We start from the raw sequence: 22,226 nt of genomic DNA, 5'->3' as shown, positions 1-22,226 counted from the left end.
AGCCTTATCCACAGTGCAAGTGACTATGGGAAGAAATCTCTCGTCTGTGCTGGATTTCAGCATTTTCTTCCTTGTCTGTAAGATTATATCCCTGCCCATCAATTTGTGACTTCTGGTCCTTCTCAGAAGGTCAAATCTTATCAGGCTTGGTCACATGACTTGTTTGGCCATGTGAACCAAAGTATGGACCAGAAGTTTCAAGACCACGAGTTTGAATGAGACCAAGGGTCAAGGGGAGGAATTGATGTGATTATATTATAACCTAAATAGTGATTTTTAAAAAGTGGCTTAAACATTGAAGGTGCAGCAACCTGGGTTTATTTGTTTGGTGTTTGGTGTTTGGTTTTTGGTGTGTGTGTGTGTGTGTGTGTGTGTGTGTGTGTGTGTGTGTGTGTGTATTCACCTTTGCTCTGATCCAAATAGAGATCTCTGCTTTGTTTGGGGTCTTGCAATGAGAAGACACTACAAGGAGCCATCGCCTACCAAGACTCACAAATGTGGTGTCAGTGAAAACTACACACTGTTGTAAGCCACTAAGAGTTTTAGGATCATGTGTTACTGCAGCAAAGTCACCTAATGCAAATACCAAGTAGTAAATAATAAATGGAAGATGTAAATGTAATAGTCTCAATTCCCAATGACCTTTATTTATATAAAAGTATATTAAATAAATTATTTCAATATATACAAATAGAAGCTATATACATAGAAAAACCCATAAACCTTTAAAATTTATATAAATATATGCAAGGTTAACCATAGACACTTTAAAGTACCTTAAGTCATAAAACTCAATGTAGTTTCTTTATATAGTAGTCTTATAAAAATAGAATTGGCTATCAATGTTTAATCCCCACCATTGTTGGTTAAAGTGCTAAATTGTAACACATATCAGAAAGATGCCCCAAGCAGAAATATCCTGCATTTAACACATTAATATGAAAGTCTACCACTTGCTTTGAACTTCCAAAAGTACCTAGAAGGGGAGACAAATAAACCACATACCACTTTACAAAAGGACAGCTGTTAGAAAAGTCCACCAGTTCCCACTTGCTCTACAGCCTATGAAAGCCCTTCTCCAAGGCTCTTCCAAAAGTCCCCCAGTGACCTAGTGTCTTCCTGAGTGTAGAATATACAATCTAAAGCATTTGTGCAAAAGACGCTGTAGTGTTCACCAGTCTGTACCGTTCAGTACATTTTAAAGTGACAAATGCTAGTGTTGGAATCAGAGTGTTGGCTGGAATATCAGGTCACAGGGAGCCTTTTTGAAGCAGAATCTTCAAGCTCCATGCTCCACATCCTCTGTTCCCATCAGGTCTTGGTAACAGTGCTATGCAGATCGTTCGGTAGTTAGTGGCTTCAGCCTCTTTCCTCTACGCCACTCGCAGTGGGGAGGTCTCCTTCCTTTTCTGCCCAGCTCTGCCCTGTCTACGCTTGCACAGATATATGGACAGGAGGATGATAAAGACGGTGACCACGAACACCACTGCTCCCACAATGATGAGTGTTTCTGAAAAAAAAAAAAAAAGACACAAAGTCAATTTGGAGGCTCAAATCCCACTCACAGGTGGGCGTGACCCCAAATTACACCATCCTGCTTTTTTGAAATTTGAAGTCTATTTCTTCTACTCTTTCTACCATTTTTAGATTAAAAAAGAATTTACCCAACCTCATATGCTTGAGAGAAACTGACAACGGCTATAGCGTTAAATGAGTCACCCTATGTTCCTAGGATAGAGAAGACCCCCTGGAGTCAGATGTAAGAACAGGCATTGGAAATGTGGCCAAAAGAGACCCTGAGTTTGGTGGCTGAGATCATAGTAGAAGATGAATAGGAAGGGCAAAGAGGAGATCCAATGTGATGCAGGAGATGAGGAGGCTTTCTAGAGGAAATACCTCAGAGGATAGAGGTGAGGCTGCAGAATTAGAGTAGGGCTTAGGAAAGGGAATCTGGAGGCTTGTGGTTCAGGAGCTGGCCCAGAGGGGTGTGGGCCCAATGGAAAGAACTTTCTGTCAATAGGAGTAAGAAGGCAGAATACTTCAATGTATTCTTGCATTTTAAAATATTATTTTTAGGTTAGCATATAAAGTAATGGGTTTAATGATGGCATTTTCGTAAATACATGTAATTAGACTTTGTTCTCATTCATCCCTTATGCTTTTATCCCTTTGTCTTTCTTCAATCCCTCCCCCTAGATAGGCCACCCCTGTACTTTCTTATCACATCTATTCCATTGCCCTTCCCCCTTATAGCTCTCCCTTCTCTCTCATGGTCCTCTTTCTAGTTCCATGACCTACACACACACACACACACACACACACACACACACACACACACACACACACACACAAAATGCACACATGTATATAATTTTAAATCTAGGTTTCCACATATAAGAGAAAACTGTGGTATTAGTCTTTCTGAGTCTGGCTTACTTGCCTTAACATAATGACTTGAAACTTAACAGGGGCCAGGCCACTGCTCTTGTCCCCTGCTTCTTCTTCCCTGATAGCATGCAGAGCCCCTTCTCTGTGGGGCCCAGAGGGATAGCCACAGGCTTTCAGGAATGACACTGAACACCCAGAGTGTGTGTTCACACACACACACACACACACACACCCTGTAACAACAGGCCATCACAGGTGCGCTGAAATATCTGCCATGTCCAGAGCTAGCTGGTCCAGAAGCCACTGCCCCAGATCATAGTGTCCGAAAACACAGGCAGAGATGGCCATGACCTGAGACTTAGTCCTAACTGTGCTCTGCATACCCAATGCCCAACAGAATTGGACCCATTGCGAGTGCCCAGAAAAGTACTTGCTAACCAAGGGGGCCACATGGAATCACCCAAAAGAAACCCTAAAACACCCTAAAGTCATTTCTCCCAGAATGTTTGAACCAAAGAAGTCCATGTTGGCTCCGACGTGGGGCGGCCCACCAGGCCACTGACAGTCATGGCCACTCACCTCCCATTATACTTCTCCATTGGTCTGTGCACTCAGTGATGCTTTCTGGGCTCTTTTGGTTAATTTTCCTGGAGTTAATCAGAGCTTGGACAAAGAAGCAGTAGCTTCCTCCTTGATCCACATCAATGAAAAAATTATTAGTGCTTATAGTGGCAGCTTTCTGTGAAAAGATAAAGAGTGCTTATTCCGTCGAGGCTCAGCACGAATTCTTTCCCCTTATTTAGTCACTGAGGAGGGTGAAACCTGGGATCGAACCAAAGTCTATGCAGACATCATTGACATAGGAGGATTAGAAGTTACTGGGCCGACCAGTAACTCCTGATAACTGCTAAGGATGCCTTCCCCAAGGCTAAAAGGTACAACTTAGGTACATCCAACTCAGTTCAACCCCTTTTTCTATAACGGAAAAAACAAAACAAAACAGAATCACTGAAGAGGCTGCAGTTGAGGGCCAGGGATGTAACAGTGGTAGGGAATTTGTCTGGTGTACAAGGCCCTGGGTAACAATCCCCAGCATCACAAAGCAGCATGCATACATGCACACATGTGTGCACACCCCCCAGCCCTCGGAGATTATCTGGTCCAGCTCCTTGGTGGAGAAACTGGAATGTCTGAAAGGACCTGCCCAAGGGCACAAGGCAACTAACTCAAAGGTGACAGGAGAGCGAGGACCTGTTGTCCGTATCACCGTGACAACCCCTAGTCCTCTGTATTTGAACTAGGAAAGAAAGCAGCAGGCCATGGAGAATCAAGGGTCTATAAAAAAAGGCATAAAAATGAATGAGAAATTTCTCACCTTTCCTGTGCTTGTGTCTTTCCGATAAAAGAGTGTGTAATTCAAGTCCTTGCCAAAAATGTCCCGTAGGGTGAGGAAGGTGCCATTCCGTCTGACCAGCGTACGTGGGTCTTCTACTGTCACGTTCAGTTTCCGACCAACTTGTTTAAAATTCTTAATTACTGGCTGTCCGAGTTTTGCTGAGATGGAAAAAAAATAAATTACCTTGGCTGGAAATTACAATCAATACAAAGAAAAGATCACTTAGTTGTCATAATGGACAGCTCCTCCATCGTTCAGATAGAACATTTGTACAGAATCAGCTCAGGAGCAGGAGTGGGGGGGGGGGGTCCTAGAGCTGAGTCCAAGACAGCACATGACAGTGCCATCCTTTAGAAATACAAGGAGAGCTTTCATCATTAGAAAATCTGAAAAGGAGCTGGTGGAATTAATTCTAATAATAAACTTCAATAGGTCCATTAATAAATTGGCATTTTAACATGCAATCAATATCCACACTTTATGGATATTTTACATTTTCAAAAACTGGCATATATTTCATCTTGGCAGCATTAGCCATATTTCTAGAGTTTGGTGGCCATGTGTGGATGACGGAATGTGCATCATCCAATGCAGTTTTGCAAGCTGCCATATTTTAGCTACAATAAATTAGGGGCTGGGAAGCCCAAGAGGTGTGTGTGTGTGTGTGTGTGTGTGTGTGTGTGTGTGTGTGTGTGCGCGCGCACACGCGTGCACATGTACGTGCATATATGCTCTGCCATGTACCACAAAGGATTTGGCCTGGCTTACTGAAAGCTCAGGAACTATAAGGGATAATCATGGCTGGGGGAGAATGATTGTCAGTGAGCCTGCATGAAGATGAAGCAGAAACACACGGGTAAAAACACAAAGGAGTCTGGAGAGAGGGCCTTGTCAATGGAGACCCTAGGAATTCGGCCACATTCACCTGGGTAATGAGACCATCCGAGCAAATACCAGAAGTAAAATTCTGGTCAATCGTCCCTTACCCATCCATGTCACAGTGCTGTCAGAGGGGTACAGATGGGAACACCAAAAATACAACGCTTTTGTTTGACCCAGCAGGCCTTGCAAAGGGAGTGGAGTTCGGTCTTCCTCCTATGCTGCATGTGCTTATGAAATGTCTACTTCTGAACCACAGTCCTGACAGCCTCCCCCGCCTCCTCGCAGATCTCCTACTTGGGGGGAATTCTCTGCACTTCCTTATGAGGCTAGCACACTGGGACTAAGGTGGGGAAGGATGCATGCCACAGGTTCAAACCCAGCACGAGGGAGGCTGGCCCAGAGCTGGCACGTACTGGCTCATCTAGGGATCAAATGAAGCTCAGCTGGTTGAGGAACCAACGCACCAGATTATAGGCACAAGCGAGCTTCCCTGCGGACCTGTGCTTGTTTGGGGAAAATCCTCAACTAGGACCTCTGATCTGATGAAGGGATAGAAAAATCCATCGTGTGACGAATATCTTGATAGAGTATCCCGAGGAAAAACCACAAACAACCCTAGCCTTGGTGCAACCTCCAGCTGGTTACTGGTAGGAACTGAGGGTAGACCGTAGATGGCACAGTGATCAACACACAAGTTCACGTTCTGTGGACCTCCCGTCACATCTGCAGAGAGCGGGAGCTTGTTTATTAGATGCGTATCTATCTCTCTGTGTACAGAGACATATGTTTAATCTAATGGCCAGTAGGGGTCACAAAGCACAAGAATATACAGAAGACTAGATGAAGAATGAAGGCATTACAAGGCAAGCTACTTACTGTCTCGGTAAGGTAAAAATTCTGGGGCATTTGTAAGTGGTGGGTTCCCCAAATAAGTGTTATTTGGTGGGACAGATAGGACCCTTGCGTGATAAATCTGGCGCACATCTTGTACGATTTCATCTGTGAGGTCACACTCAGTGTTTGGGGTTAAGAAGCATTTGATTTTCCAGTTACTAGATCCAGAGCTAAAGGAAGGAAGGAGAAAAAGAAATGGGATGTTAGGGTCGAGTGTCCACCAGGATGACTGGCCTCCTAGCAGAGTGCTCTGTGCTGCCAACTGGCAGCTACAGGGAAACCTGAAGAGGCATTTCCCACTCTGAGCATTTGATACATAAATGCAAGTTCACTGGCTCTGCTGGATTTTTTAAATTAATCAATTAATTTTATTTAATATGCATTGGTGTTTGGCCTGTATGTCTGTCTGTGTGAGGGTGTCAGATCCTCTGGAACTGGAGCTTACAGACAGTTGTGAGCTGCCATGTGGGTGCTGGGAGAGCAGCCAGTGCTCTTACCCACTGAGCCATCTCTCCAGCCCCCTTTAAAAATGCATGTGAGCACAGAAGGTCAGAGACACTAAAGCAACTTTCAAAGTCACTCAGTAACCGGTGGTAGAGCTAGGTTTGTTTGCCTTACCACACCACACGCTAACTGGGACTACAAGAACGAGAACACACCTCTCCAAAGATCTGAGAGAGCCAATGCAGGTTTAACAAAGTCTGAGCCTCTGAGGGCAGAGGACAGATCTTTCTTTCTTTTCCCCACCCCACTGCTATGAGAGCTCTGAATATGAGGGCTCTCTTTGGACCAAGAGTTCTGATTTTCATCTCTCTACCAAGCAGCGTGGCTTCGGTGTGTGCTGAGTATGAGGCTGTTGCCCGTTCCAGGTGAATACACACTTCCTACGACCACACACATTAAAAAGAATCCAGCACCGCCTTAAAGAGATTATACCAAATGGGGTTAACATGTGCAAAGGGACCAGCATAATATCTGGGATATATGAGAGTCGGTGGTTGACTAACCATCCACGATGATCATGGCAGAATATAATTACGTAGGGAATCTATTATTGATAGACTTTATTACCCAACATAGACATAGAATATGATTCAATGAGCAGGGGTGTTACATAGAGATTCAATTATCTAAATCCACACAGAAGAGGCACAAATGTGGATTCTTCAAAAACATAACCAGATTGAAAGAACCCGGGTACATATGTCCTTTATCCTCAAAGTTACATACTAGCATTAAAATGGGAACATTTTAGCTTCTTGTATTTTTTTTTTTTTATTTTCTTCTATGATAAGTATAGAGGCTGTTTGGATCCAGAATGACTAAAATGCACCTTGATCACATCTTTTCCATATCAAAAGCCAGTGGTGAGCTTCTTGATGGCTTCTTTCCACCGATAAGACAAACAGGTCGTTGGGGGGCTAGGCTCTGGGTGAGGACATACAGCTGAGAGATGTGGTGTTTTGTTCCACCCAGCTCACAAGTAGGAACATGTACTCTCTGAAAAAACTTTAGAGCAGGGGCTGCATCATCCCGTGACAGCAGGTCAGCGAGAGGACAGCTCTCCAGCGAGGTCCTCTGGGTGCTGCTAAGAGCACAACCACTTTAAAAGTCTTCAAGGTCCCTCTAGGTTAGTGAAAAACTCCCCAAATTTGGAAATAAAAGTCCCTCCTAGTTTCCTGAGGAGTTCAAACAGAAAACAGACATTCACTAATTGAGTTAGAGGCTGTGTCTGGACGCTTCTAAATTCAGCTCCAGAATTCAGCACACACTATGGGCTGGATGGCACAAGTTATGGCGTGGTGCTGAGGCTGGGCCTCTGATACTTCCCAGCTACCGCTGAGCCTATTTTCAGAGAAGATGCTGTGGAGACTCAGCCAAGGGGCTTTGGTACCCCAGAGCTGCCCTTGGGCCAGCACCACACAGCCAAGCTTCAACAGCATGGGTGGAGGTGGGGAACAGGGTCCCCTGGTTAAGGTGCTGCCTCCTTAGGGAGGAGATGAGAAAATAAAGGAGATCCAGGAGAAGCAGTGATGAGCTGAGCGAGGCCCTCCTCCCAACCTTGCATCAAACTGACAGAGTCTCCTGAGGATGTGGCACACCTCAGTTCCAGGCAGCCTCGCACTCACCAGCAGCAGTCAGGGTAGGTCCCTGGCTTCCCAGAGCAACAGTCTCATCGAGAAAAATGACTGCTATGATTCCCTTAGTCCTGGAATCCCCTTTCCCCTGGGAAGAGTGAAGGCTAGCTCAGGTCTCAGGCACTGACCGATGGAAATGCTTCCAGGATCAGCCAGCTGAGCAGCAAGGGCCTGAGGAGGGTGACCTGACTCGTAGGATACCCAAGTCTGAGAGCATTCCTAAGCTGTGCCCTGAGCTATGGTGTTTGCAGATCATGAGCTCTATTCATCTCAATAATGGCCACCTTAAAATTCCCCCAAACTTAGAGCTGGTAAAGGCTAATATTTCAAAAATCAAGTCAATCTAAGCTACATTTCCAATGCTGTTCCAATTAAGACTATATATTTAGAAGATAATAATTCCTCTCCAAATCTAATCTTCATATCTAGAAAGAAAGTGCTTCCTAAGGTAAATGCCAGGTTTATACAAAGGAAATTAATTACTTTAACAGCTCTCAACTGTTAGAATATGAATTGGCAAGGTCTAGTTTGTTTCGAGTCAGAGTCTCACTATGTAGCTCCAGTTGGCTTTGAATGTATATGTAGCCTTGAACTCGTAATTCTTGTGCTTCATACGACCAAGGTGTGCAGGGATTACAGGTGTGTTCCACCATTACCAGTTCAACTCAATTGATTATGGATGGGATCCAAGCCTTTGTATATGGTAGAAAAGGACCCTACCACGGAACCATATCACCAGCCTTTGAACTGATAAGTTGGACCACAACGGTAATTACATATTAGGAAATGTCTTTATCTGCATATATCTATGCACAGCTACACATGCATATATGCGTGCATGCTCACACTCAAGTTCTTTTTGCTTTTGGTTTGGCAATAGTTATGAAGCTCATTTTGAAAACCAAGAGAGTCCTCTGAAAGACCCACACCTGAGAGTTGCATCCTAGTACTGCAAAAGGTTCGGCACAAGCTGGAGCAGCAGAACACAGAGGCAAAAACACGCTTGACTTTTGCCAGTGATACTCTTACGTCTCTACAGCATCGCTATTAAAATAATTTCCACACCAGGCAGCCTCGATTTCCCAAGTTCCTTGCACATCTCCTTGGCCCTATCAGAAACCAAAGGCTTGCCAAGAATACGTGAAAACCATCGGAGGAAAACGTGGCACACCCTGATACTTAGATTTCAAGTGCTGAATTACTTGTTCCTGAGAGCTGTCAATCAGTGGACAGGCTTGAAGGAGCCCAACAGCCCTCAGACAGCAAAGGATATAGACCATCCAGCAGTGTTTTCTAAGCAGCTCAGTGAGTCAGGAACTTGGCCTCCACCAAGACCATGAGTACAACCAAAATTTGATTCACAGAGTCCATAGATGAGTGAATCAAACACCGCTTCAGGGCAGTGTAGACTTTGAAATCCCTCCTACCTCAGCCCAGTCTAGACACAGACAGCTAGCAACCGGAAAGGCACATTGGTGCTTACAGGAGATTAGCCACCATTGATGCCAAAGCATACTATAAATGCCTGTGTGAGCAGGCTCACCCCTCTAAAGCTTATGCACTCAATAGTTTTCCTGTAATTTGCCCCAAATAACTAGACATTATCTCATTTTATTTATTTGTTTTTTATTGTTTATTTATTTTGATACAGGATCCCATGTATTGCAGGATGACCTGGAACTCCATATACAGCTAAGACTGACTGTGGATTTTTAATCGTACACATCTCCTGAGTGATACCACGCCAATTCTATGCATCACTGGAGATCTAACCCAGGTCTTTAAGTGTGCTAAGTAAGTACTCAACGGACTGAGGTACGTCCCCAGCTCCTGTCCTATCCATTTAAAGTATGGAAATGTTTCCACCTTGATGGGACATGACAGTGGCCGGCATATCACCATGAAAACGCTATCATTTGCTAAATAGCCTCACCTAACATCGGCTTTAAAGAGTCGGTGTTAGCGCACAAGAGCTGGAAGAGCCAAAAATATTATCTTTTTGTCTTTAACTTAGCTTACCTTATCTCCACATTGTAGACATAATCGACGGGTTTGGGTTTCCACTCCAAAATTGTCTTGAAATTCACTGATTCCCAGGTTAAATTAAATGCTTTCTGTGGAGTACCTATAAACAACACAAAAGAACTGTAATTGCATGTACTTCTGTGCTCACGAAACACTTTCCCAGCCTTAAAAAGAGCATGTTTTAAATGTCAGTTACAAAAACGTTGCTGACTTATAAAGAAGAGTGTGTGTGCGTGTGTGCGTGTGTGTGTGTGTGTGTGTGTGTGTGTCCGTCCAATTTTTTTCTAGACCCATTTCGTCCTCCTGGCAACATCCACACCGCAGTCCGTGGAAACGGCTAAAGACCCTGAAGTTCTTGTTTGAACTGTTCAAGGGAAAGCCCACTTTATAACGACATGGAAGGAGCACCCAAGGTCCACTCACAGGGCTGGAGAGTCCCAGACCCTTCTGACGTGGTCAAGCTCAAAGTAGAGGCAGCAAAGAGGGATTTGATTGAGTAAGTTCAAAAGAGGGTACGTCCCACACAAGTGGGGCGAGTCCGGAATGCACATAAACGAAAAAAGCCAAACTTGACCTTTCCGATTGTAATCTAAAATATCTCTACTCTGAAACTCCCACGGAGAGCAAGGTAGACGGGCGGCCCACGTGGCACCTGTCACATGGTGGGATGCCATTCCATTAAAATACTCTGTTACTAACGTCTCTTTTTGCAAGTCCTCCGGTTTCCGTCTCAGCCTCACCTCAAACATCGGGCAGATGAGGGCTATGCACTCTGTCTTGCCCGAGTTTACAACAGGATTGCTTCTATCAGATCTAAAACTAAAGGCCACAAGAGCAGCTACTCATTGCGGGAAGGCGCACACCTTGTCAAAGATAAAATGAAAGCCAGGGAAAGCACGCCAACTTGGACAGAGGCGGACCCATGGGCCCGCCACCTTCAAGGGCACAACTTCCTAGGAAGCTCTTTCCTCAAAGTCAAAGTGGGAACCCCAGATCATTATGCAACCGCGGTGGACGCATAAAGCAGGCATTTCCAGCGGCGACAAAAGCCGGGGGGATCCGGCACCAACTACCTTCCACCCTACGTTCATTCAAACCCTCAGGACAAGTGCAGCTTATCCCGTCCACAGGTGCGACGGAACACATTGGGGTCCGTCCCTAAGGAGCCACAGCAGCCCCCAGCCAGCCAGATCTGTTCTCTGTCTCCGGTGCGCCACGAGATCCCCATGACCAGTGCCACTCACCTGCAGCCACGGTCACCTGGGCAAGGAGGCAGCCGAGAAAGGTGGGCGCGAGGGCCGCTAGGAGGCGCGGGCGCACGGGGATCGCCATGTCCAAGGGCTGGTGGCGGGAGGTCGCGAGGCTTCGGCGGCGGCGCGGAGGCTGCGCTACGGGGAAGCGATCGGAGGGAGAGGGAGATGGGTACCGGCTATACCCAGGCTGCCGGGGTCCGCGCGGGGCGCGTTATAAAGGGCCTCGCGCGGCCACCGGCGCCTCTCCACCCGGCGCCGCCTCCGCGGAGGCCAGCGACTCCCCGCCCCCCAGCCCGGGTCACTCGCCTTCGCGGTGGGCGGCTCCCGGTCAATCCACACCCCTGCCCCGCCTCCTCCCGTAGGAAACTCCGAGACCCCGAAAGGGGTGACTCACCCGTGATTCAACCGCGCCGCTGAGCACCGAGCTGCCCCTTCGGCCCAGGCGGATCCAGGTGCTGCAGAGACCCAGGCTGTCCCGCCGATCCCTGGATGACCAGCCTGAGTGGCTTTCGAAGAAGAAAGGAGTCGCGTTGGAGGGACCTGAGTTGAAAGTCAAGGGAGCCTTACTTTCCCTGTGTTTTCCATGTAGTCTGCGCCCCTAGCAGAAGATGGATCAGGGTCCCTGGACCTTTCTGAATAGATCAGGGCAGTTCTAGGCCCTGCCTGAGCACCCAGTAGTTAGCAGAACATTCGGCCAGTCCCTTGGTACATTGTGCAGGGCGGTGCAGTAAATACACGTGTCTGCCATGGACAAGTGCCCTGGATTAGATCTAAAGGCCACTTGGCATCCCCTCCCCATACCCACCCCGTCCAGGTTCCCGTTCCCAGCTTCCGAGGGTGACTGAGGGACTGCAGCTTAAAGCCTGGGAGAATTTGAGCATGACTTCTGTAGCCAGGGGGTTCCAGGAAGGATGGTTCTCACGTTGAGGAAGACAGCTGTGGGTTTAGAGGGAATTCCTCCCAAATACAGAGAAACAAAAAATGAAACCGAAAAATAAATAACATTCGGACTTCCAGTTTTGTTTGTTTGTTTTCCATTCTAGATGCTGGGAATGGCCCCAGGAACCCACCCATTCCAAGCACACCTCTGTCACTGAGGCTAGCCCCCAAACAGGTGTGTCACTTGCAAGCTTGGGTGTTCTTATTTCCTGGCTTCCTTTTCTAGGTTTTACTATGAAGTTGGTCAGGTCTGAGAATGTCACTTGTCATATTGGTAGTGTTTGTCCAGCATCTTGCCAAAAGAGTTCTTCTCCTCATTCCTTGTCAACTCTTCAGCTTATTCCTTCCTTTACACCAGGGGTTCTCACCCTTCCTAATCCTGCAGCCCTTTAATACAGTTTCATGTTGTGGTGACCCCCAACCATAACATTATTTTCTTTACTACTTTCATAACTGTAATTTTGCTACTGTTATGAATCGTAATGTAAATATCCGTGTTTTCCTGTGGTTTTAGGGGACTCCTGTGAAAGGGTCGTTTAATCCCTCACGAGGTTGCAAAACACTGCTTCATACACTTTTTTTTTCACTTCCTTTAGTAAAGTCAAGCTTAGGAAAGCTCGTAGGCTCTGAGGAGTGTAAAAAGTTACTAACCTGCTGTCACACTCACAGTGCCTTTGATTAGGCTTCCTGATTGTGTCTGAGAACAGACAGGGCAGAACCTCTTAGATATCCTTTTACAGTACCAATCCTGAGGCCAGCGGGTCCGTGTGGATTCACGGGCCAAACTGCACAACATAGCTCTATCTATTCCTCATCTCCAGGGGCTTTCTCTCTTGCCGGCTACTCCTGATCGGGCAAATGAAGATTGCATCAAGCAAACTGTTGAAAGAATGATTAATTTTTCCATTCACGGACACTCAAAAGTGTCCTGCAGTGGCGTGGAAAACACGTGCAGTTTGAGGAACTCATTGTTGGTAGGCAGAAATATCCTGTTGGCTATTCCTTAAAACACACATGCATGAAGACACGTAGAGAGCTTGATTTCCTTTTACATAAGCAGTGGTGAAATGTGGCTGATGAGGAGTTTGCAAACGGCCAGGACACTCTTTCAGTCCTTCCTATGCACCTTTATAGAGCACGCTAACAGCTTTACCCATTTCATCCAGTACTTCATGAACTTTTGATTATGCACTCACCTGTCAATCTTCCCCATTCAAGCTTTTTTGGTGGTGGTGGGGGAAATCACGTCCCCCCGCTTTAGTCCTTAGCACAGTTACCAGCTCTTGGGAGGTGCTATGTGTTTAAATCAACGAAGATTGCTGTGCAGAGATGCATGTAGCTGCAAGTTTGGATTAACATTCAAGAGATGGACTCTGTCACTGAAGTTTCCCTGTGGAGCAGCCAGGCGGTGAGATGGTCGGATTGGTGAGAAAATGCAAATCTATGTAAATCAAAAGGCGCCGCCCCGCTCTGCAGCCAGCCCCAGCTCCAGCCCCAGCCCCAATGGTCTCTAGGTGGTTGAGGCTCTTTCTGGCTTCCAGGACTTCTAACTGGAGGAGAGGTAGTTCCAGAGCAGAATGGAGAAGTTTGGGAGCTGTTCATTTTTCTAACAGCCTACACTCTAGGGTGATTCAGAATCTGCCCAGTCATGGGACCAGGCTGAACAGCTGTTTAGCGTAATTTCCTCAAAATGTCTGTCTTCCTAGGAAAAGGACAGGTTAAGATTTATGATAAAAGGTAAAATTGAGAGCAATTTAAAAAAACCTGCTATATGCATGGGAAATGGTAAAAAAGAACAATTTAACCACCACCCCTCCCCCCTCAAAATGTAGGTAAAAGGCAAAATACGAGAAAAAAGCCAGAGGGAATTCGGAGTTAGTGAGAACACAGAGTTCTGAGTGGGGGGGAAAAGTGACTCAGCAAAACCAAAGAAACATCTGGCAGGGTTAGTCATGGAGAAACTGGCAGTTGTGGTGATGGCTTCTTGTGAAAATAATTATGTACTATCCAACCAAAATTTGTTTCCATCAAAATTAGCTGGAAACCTGTACAATAAGAATCTGTTACCCTGACTGTCCCACATGCTTCTGCTCGCCACCTTGGTCACTCAGTCTGTCAATTATCACATAGCACCGAGATTTGGAAAAACACTATTTTTACTTATTTATTTGTTAGTTAGTTAGTTACTTAGTTTGAGACAAGTTCTTATTAGATAGCCCTGGCTAGCCTGGAACTAAGTGTAGACCAGGCTGGCCTCCAACTCACAGAGATCTACTTGCCTTTACAACCTAAGTGCTGAGATTAAGGGCATGTGGCTTAAAAACCCTCATTTTAAATTTTAGAGAAACATCTTCTAGTCTAAGTCTTAGGGTTTTTTTTTTTTTTTTTCAAACTCAAGGCTTAGTAGAGTGTCTGATCAACACACTTTCATAATGATCAATAGTTAACATTTTATTGTGTACATGCAATGATGAGAGATAAATTACAAATGAATCTCAGTTATGATCTTAGTTTAAAAAAATCCACTCAAAAGGAACCTTTAACCTGCACTTTTATTAATATAACACCATGTGGCTTAAAATTTTGTAGGGTAGCACTTTCTGCAAGAATGCCTTAATTCTCAATTTCTGAGACTTCTCACTGTATTTGATATATAGAAATCCACTCAACAGATACTCGAATGCCTAGCAGCTGCTGGGTTCTGTACTAGACTACAGATGTGCAGACTAAAATAAAAAGTTCCTCTCCTGTGAAATATATCGTCTTTCCTACTTGGGTTTTAATGGTCTGAATGCTTTTCTGTCAGCATATGGAGTAGAGAGGAAACAATTTTAATAGTGTTGTTTATTGAAAAATTTTCTTCTACTCCCTCCCAAGCAAAAAAATGTAAGCCTGCACTGGTCAGTCCTTCTAAAAGGCATTTTTAAAAGATTCATTTTATTTTTCAAGAGAGAGAGAGAGAGAGAGAGAGAGAGAGAGAGAGAGAGAGAGAGAGAACAGATGCATGTGGAGGTCAGGAAAACTGAGCTGGATGTCCTGAAGAGAGTCCTGCAGATGGTTGTAAGCTTCCCAAAATGAGTGCTGGAAACCAAACTCAGGTCCTCTGCGAGATCAGTACATATTCCTAACCGCTGAGCCATCTTACCAGCTCCAAACAGGTATCTTCTACTCAGAAAATTACCTAGGAGTCTGAAAATCCCTCGAGCGAGTGAAAAAAAAATTAATGAAACAGCCAACTTGAGAGCCCATGTGCAGTACATTTCAATCTTGTTTCTGTATTTACTTGTCAACATTTTCTAATAGCCTAGTTCACTGATGTTTGGAAGTCTGTCCAGTCACTTTTGCCTTTGATGATGATGCTTCATCTTCTCCTGAGTCTTTGTTCAAGGAAAGCTCTCGAGGCAGAGAGTAACTCTCAGTAAGTGGAGATATGTTACAGAACCATGTATAATGCTTAACTGGTTGTACCTATCATCTTAAACCATTATCGTTTAACTTAGCATATTGTAACAGCACACAGAATGGCTACTCCTCTCCACCATTAGGAGGCTATGGAGTGTACAGCTAGCGAGTCAGGGAGAAAGGGCAAACACTCAAGTCTTAGGAGGAAAGAGCAGGACTGAGGCATGGGCTACACTGGCTTGTCCCACTGAGGGACTGAGAACGTGCTGGAGGACTGCTTTGGCTTTGGTAACACACAGGCTTCCTAGCACACTGCAGGTCCCCATGTCCTTAAAGCTTTGCTTACAACATAAAAGCTGCTCAGGACCCTCTGGGGTACTCTCTTCTGCCCAGGTCATCAGAGAAGGGTCTTCCCAGGAAAGAAGAGTTTAAGCTATGTCTTTGTCCATTTGGGCCACTCTAACAAAATACCTTAGTGCTCACTTGGCAGCCTATACACAAGAAGGAGAGACTGGAGAGGAGGGAAAGAGGGACAGGATGGACAGGAGGACGGGAGGAAGAAGGGAAGGCACCCTTAGACTGCATAGTTTACAGTAACAGAAGTCCCAGTGCCAGAGGCGGAGAAGGCCAGCAGTGAAGATGGAGGTGCCCACAGATTCAGGGGTTTTCAAAGCCTAGTTCTGGGCTTCATAGACGGTGACTTGTATCCTCACATAGTAGGGGAGGACAGGCACCCCCCCTCACGTTTTCATAAGGGCACTGATTCTTTATATAATTCATGAGAATGAGACCTTTTGACGTAATCACCTCCAGAAAACCCCTCCCACCTCCCCCTGATATTACTGTACCCTGCAAAAGGTTCCAAGACATGAATTTTCAGGGCACACCAACATTCAGATGATGGTAAACTGGAAAGCAGAGGGACAGCAGAGCCTGGGGGCAGAGGGCTGAGGTCTGTGGGCAGATGCTGGGTTTTGGAATACAAGAATGTGAGACATGTGTCTCCACATTAAAGCCCCAGGGCAAAGCCTGAGGCTGATGTTACCAGGCTATCCCCGAGGATAAAATGTTATAAAATGTCAGCAGAATTGAGAACTGAAGAATTGAGTTGAGGTCACATAAAAACAAACAAACGGAGCAAAACCCCCCAGATGGGCAGGGGAGAAGTAGAAGGGGCTTCTGTAAGAATCCATGAAAGAGGGGCTGGAGAGATGGCTCAGTGGTTAAGAGCACTGGCTGCTCTTCCAGAGGACTGGGTTCAATTCCCAGCACCTACATGGCAGCTCACAACTGTAACTCCAGTTCCAGGGGACCCGACACCCATGGCAAAACACCAATGCACATAAAATGAATAATAATAATAATAATAATAATAATAATAATAAAAGAAACCATGAAAGAAGTCGAGGTGGGGTTTAGTGATTGACTTGGGTGGAGCAGGAAGTGGGGGCATGTCTGGGCACACAGGAAGGTAGCACCACAGGTCAAGACCACATAAAGGTGGGCAGCTTAGATGAGCTTAGGGACTGCTAGCACAGAGTAGAAAGTGGGGCACAGCTTAGAGGGGAAAATGAGGCTGGAAAGAGAAATCGGGAACCATGCTGGACAACATCCCCTAGAAACATCTACAATATTAGCAACCCTAAAACAATTAACAGGAGCTGTTCAGCCTGATGTAAAGAAACATGTTACAGTTCACGAGTCCAGGAAGCTCTTAGAACCACCGGAATCTTCCTCCCATGTCTCCTTTCAGTCAGTTTCTGTGTCCCAGTGCCTAAAAGTCACCAACAGCCCCAGACTCAGGTCCCCTTGGCTTTGTCACACCGCGATACAATCCAGGCGTCCCTGATTGAGGCAGGAACCGCTCATCTGGCAATCTCTGTAACCAGAGGAATACTCAAGTCTGGGTCATGTGACCTATCGTGGCGGCAGAGAGTGGGTCTGAGGCTAGAGCCAGAGGTTGGTATAGCTCCCTGGCGGACGGCGCATTAGTTGTTTTCCTGAGGTTGTGATAAAAGAACCCGACAAATAGCAAGTTAAAGGATAAGAATTTATATCTACTTATAGTTCCAGAGGGAGAGAGTTCACTGTGGCGGGGAAAGCATAGAACATGAGGCTGGACTGGCAGTGAGGAATCAGAGAAATCGAATGTCGTCCACACACAGGTAGTAGACAGCGGGAACAGGAAGCTGGGTTAGGCTACATATCCTCAAAGCCTGTCCTCAGTGATGTACTTTCTCTAGCAAGGCTCTTAAGGATTCCATAACCCCTCAAACAGCACCACCAACTGGGGACCAAATGTCCTAATTCATGAGCTTACGGGGGACATGTCTCATTCAAACCCTCACAGACAGGAACAAGAGCTACTGCTGGGCCTATAACAAAGAAGTCCTCGGAGTGTGCCTGGAGGAGGAAGGTGACCTGGGAGAATATGCAGGACTAGCCAGAGATTTGGAAAATGACAGGATATTGAAGATTGCAAAAAGAAAAGACCATGAAGCTTAAAGTGGCAAAAATCCAGTTATCTGTGTAGTTATAACAGCTACTAAAAGACCCAGCCACTAAGGATAAATTCCCGTGGATCTTGTCAAGTTCCTCACTTCTTTGGATTATCAAGAAAGGAAGTAACTGTTGACTTGAGAGGTACATATCAGTGATTCAGATCAATTCCCCGAACTTTCTTGATTTCTCTATCATCAAGGTTACTCATGGTGTCAGTCTAGCTTGCTCTGACCTAAGCATCATTCATCTAGGAATTTGCCTTTATCAGTGCTTTAAAAATTAGAAACTTGATGTGGTGTGAAACTATTTCTGGGGAGACATGAACAAAAGTCTACTCACTCCAGAAAGGGAACTGGTGACAGATCAAGGCAGCAACACTACCAAAGTCCAGTTTGGTAGCAAATGAGCTTATTGGGGTTTCTTATGAGAGTATGGGTGAAGGGTAATTATAGAAGTAGGGATGACTTAAAGGCAGCTTTCTCACCAAAGCCTACCCCAGCATGAATGAAAACTCACAAAAGCTGGGGCCTTGGACCTTTCTGCACAACTTGTAGCCAGCTCGACAGATGAGAGAGTCTCTTCTCCTCAGCAGTCCCTACTGCTTCTATAACCATGGGAGGGAGGAGCCTTGTGAATCTGATAAGTTTCAGGGACTTCCTGAGACTTCTGAGTTGTTTATTTCCTAAGTCTTAAATAGCCTACCTTTAAGGCAAATTTTTGTGAGTTCAAGGCCAGCCTGGTCTATAGAGTGAATACCAGGACATCCAGGGCTACATAATAAAGCCCTGTCTCAGAAAACAAAACAGCAACAATAAAACCTTCCTAAGTATTGGGGGCTGGAGAGATGGCTCAGCAGTTAAGAGCATTTGTTGCTCTTGCAGAGGAGTTCAGTTCCTAGCATCCACACCAGGTGGCTCATCCTGGCCACCAGCATTACCTGCATGTAGCAAACACATGAACATGAACACACACACACACACACGCACACACACACACACACACACACACACACACACACACACACACACACTATTTCCTGAGTACTAATGAACTTCCCTCCATGATGGAATTTTTCAGTTCAGAGGAAATTGCTATACAACACCCAAATGCTCAGATTCTACCAGCAGGCCTCAGACAATAATGAATGGACAGTTCAGACATGGTTACAATGGTTTCTGTCATAGGCAGGAAGGATCCTCTAAGAATCCAGGAACCCTACAAATAACTTTGTTTCCTCCTTTATTTCTTCTTAACTGACATCATGCCACCAGTGGAAAAGCAGATGATCATCGAGAAACTCAGAGTGGATCTCAGGACCATGCTATGATCTTTCTACCATTGAAAATGGCCAGAAAAAAAAACCATTATTGACTCATTAAGTCTTTATAGTAATCCCATCTGAGATAGACAGAAACTTGCAGTTTATAGCTGGGTTAACTGAAGCCGAAGGTGGCTGGTCAAGTTGTTTAGACGGTACACAGCTGGAAAACGGTGATCTTGAGTTGTACCTAATTATTGGTGCCCTGGGATACAACCTCGTAACCACAGCGCTACACTGCCTCCCTGCTGAGGGTGCCACAACACACACTCCCCGTGGAAGCACTGTAGACATTGCAGCATAGAGTCAAGTCCTCTCCTCTTCTGCCCTCAATGTCCTCTGCCTTGTGAAGCTGCACCTCTCTGGAGTTCCTGGCTTCAGGAAATGGGGATTTTCCAAAAGAAAACCGAGCCAAAGCTGCCATTGGTCAAGAAGAAAGGGCTCTTTCTTCTCTTTGTCCCCAGCTTATTCTGTTCTTGTATTTCCACATTCAAGCTGCGTCCCTACCCAGAAGAGAGAAGAAAAAAGAAATTGTACCTGAAAATGGCTCATTCGCCCGAGAACATGACATCAACACCCCCCCACCCCCACCCCCAGCGGTTACTCACTGAGAACTGTGGGTCATGTTTCCGACTAAGAACCTGGGGTAGGGAAGCCCTCTCAGACTTGCTAACTGAGTTTATGGGTTTGTTTGACGGTAATCACTTCCGCCTATCAACCTGCCATTCTGCATCGCTTCTCTTACCTGTCACTTCATGTCTGTTTATCATCATGATGCCTCCACTCTGGCTCCAGATGGGACTTGTGATGCGGTCACCTGCATATGCTTCACTCAATTTGTTCAGTGGTTCCTCCTTACCCCAGAGCTCTGGAGGGAGTCCCCGACCCCATCCCAGAGCTCTGGAGGGAGTCCCCCACCCCATCCCAGAGCTCTGGAGGGAGTCCCCCACCCCATCCCAGAGCTCTGGAGGGAGTCCCCGACCCCTGGTGCGTAGCTTTCTTCTGTGAGATGTCCAGTGACCACCCTACTGACCTGGCTTCCCAAAGCCACTCACTTCCATAAACCTAGTCAAGTTTTCCTGGTGATGACCTCAGAGCCTGACTCTGGGACAAGTTAAAGATTTATTTTTATCCTTCTCCCCTGCGTGCGTGCGTGCGTGCGTGCGTGCGTGTGTGTGTGTGTGTGTGTGTGTGTGTGTGTGTGTGTAGGGGGTAGAGAGAGTCTGTCTCACATGTGGAGGGGGGCGGTACCCACAGAGGAAAGGTGTCGGCTCCTCTGGAGCTGGAGTAGCAGATGGTTGTGAGCCACCTGATGTGAGCGCTGGGAACCGAACCCTTGGAAGAGCAGTGATCACTCTAACCCAGTCAACCATCTCTCCAGCCCCACGGGGCAGGTTAGAGGGCACTACTTCCCAGGTGTCAGGCTCCCCTGTGCTCTTGCTCTGGGTTAGTCTCCTGTCACCTTTGAAGCAGCCTAAGAAAAAGATGTCGTTGGTGTCTGCAGAGCCCACAGCTGAGGCTGAGCGCAGGAAAAATAACATGTTCTTTTTCTCCCTCCCGTCAGAGGCACTTAGGCATTTGGTAGGCAGGATCCTGTCATCATTACGGGCAATGGCAGGAGAACAAGCCCACTGGGAAGCTGTTGTTATGGAGGCAGCATGTGCCTGTGAGAGGATTTAGGGAAAGAAAGAGAATCTTAACTCTATAATCCTGAGGAGTGTGGAGTCTGGATTGAAACAAACCATAAACAACTGCAGTAAGTCTCCACATACCCCAAGGAGAGATAAAGGAAAACTGGATAGCAAATCAGAGAAAGTCATCCGCCTGTTTTCATAGGTGATATGTTACACCACAGACTCTGGAGTCCCAGCCGCCTTTGAGCCTAGTGAGGTAGGGATAGTTTATCACAGCCTCCACCACGATGGGTTATGAAGACAGCAGGTGTGTCTAAGAGCACCACAAGTGTGATTCTTCCACAGAGAAATCCACATGCTCTAAAACATTCAAGGGAATGGCTTCCTCCAGTCTGTGTCGGTCCCTGCCTCTGCCTCTTTTCCTAATAGCTGTGACGCCCCCGGCAGCGCAGGCTTGCTCCTGGTCACCTTTAGTCTCTGAAATGATGTGCTGTCTCCCCACGTGGGCACATGAAGATACGCTTCTAGGATTTGGTTGTAATTGCCGTGGGAGAATGTTCTGGTCTTGGCCTCCTTCTGTGCCTGTGACCTGTTGGGCAGGATACTAAATTGTGCTTTAGTTAGCATTTCAAAGAGCTGATTACAACAAGTTAGACATTCACTTCAGTTCATCCCGGAGCAAAGAACACTGAGTTATGAGGTCATGCTGAGTGGCCTAGTTGTCAAGATTGAGTGCAGATACGGAAAAGCACACCTGCTCTTGACACTGAGGGAGAGAAGTGTGTGTGTGTACACACATGCACATGTGTGTCTAACCGTTTGGTTTCTCAGAGTTAGTTTTTGTTTGTAACAGGGAGCATGGGACCAGGGCTTTGATCTTGTATTCTGTGATCTGCTACTTAAAATCTTGATTCTCTGGGTCAGAACTTAGTCTCACGGCTGATCTGTGCCAATCAGGTTGAATAATGATTAAGTCCACGTTTATCTTAAAATTTTAATTGTTGTAATTATGTTTAATGATTATAATTAATAGTTCCTCTGAACATTCCTTCTGAAGTGACTTGTTCAAAGCATCCAGGTGCAAACTGGTTATGAGAACTGATAGCCAGCCAGCTCAGCCCCCTCATTTCTTTTCACTACAATTAACTCAGACATGGGGACCATTTGCTTGCGGGTCTGGTTGTTTTAGTTCAGTGTTGGCACATGCTGTAATTATGGTTATGTGCTCTTACTGTGGTCCACTGGGACTTAGACTCAACACTGTCACCCGATCCTGTGAGGGCCACACGAGTCAGCTCTTGGCAGACTCGAGTGGGTATGCTAGCAAGACACATCGCCCGTGAAGGGGCACGAGGCTCTGCGTCTGCTCATCGGCACCATCACTTCCCTAAGCAGTGAGGACTTTGGGGATGGGAGAACTGAGAGGTGCAGGCCAGAGAGTGAGGTGGGAGGCAA

At 46.1% G+C, this 22,226-nt stretch overlaps 1 protein-coding gene and 1 long non-coding RNA gene across 3 annotated transcripts; one reads left to right on the top strand and one right to left on the bottom strand.

The window, feature by feature from the left end:
- Positions 1–627: 627 nt before the first annotated feature.
- F3 (coagulation factor III, tissue factor) lies at positions 628–11,484 on the bottom strand. Of its 2 annotated transcripts, none has more exons than XM_052731209.1 (7): positions 11,371–11,484; positions 10,968–11,111; positions 9,718–9,823; positions 5,543–5,730; positions 3,764–3,942; positions 2,968–3,127; positions 628–1,510 (listed from the first exon to the last, which is right to left on the bottom strand). In XM_052731209.1, the coding sequence occupies exons 2-7, from the start codon at positions 11,053–11,055 to the stop codon at positions 1,374–1,376; spliced, it is 858 nt and encodes a 285-aa protein (XP_052587169.1). In that variant the 5' UTR covers positions 11,056–11,111; positions 11,371–11,484; the 3' UTR covers positions 628–1,373. The 2 variants fall into 2 exon arrangements, with proteins under 2 accessions (XP_052587169.1, XP_052587170.1); XM_052731210.1 differs by having other exon boundaries at positions 10,968–11,106; positions 11,371–11,479.
- Positions 10,151–11,992, top strand: LOC128105899 (uncharacterized). Its single transcript, XR_008216530.1, has 2 exons — positions 10,151–11,008; positions 11,339–11,992. It is a non-coding gene; the product is annotated as an uncharacterized LOC128105899 (long non-coding RNA).
- The last annotated feature ends 10,234 nt before the right edge of the window (positions 11,993–22,226 follow it).

Source organism: Peromyscus californicus, unplaced genomic scaffold, assembly GCF_007827085.1.
Source record: "Peromyscus californicus insignis strain IS unplaced genomic scaffold, ASM782708v3 Scaffold_9__1_contigs__length_137607984, whole genome shotgun sequence".
NCBI classification, from domain to species: Eukaryota; Metazoa; Chordata; class Mammalia; order Rodentia; family Cricetidae; genus Peromyscus; species Peromyscus californicus.
This window is presented reverse-complemented; position numbering and strand designations above follow the sequence as displayed.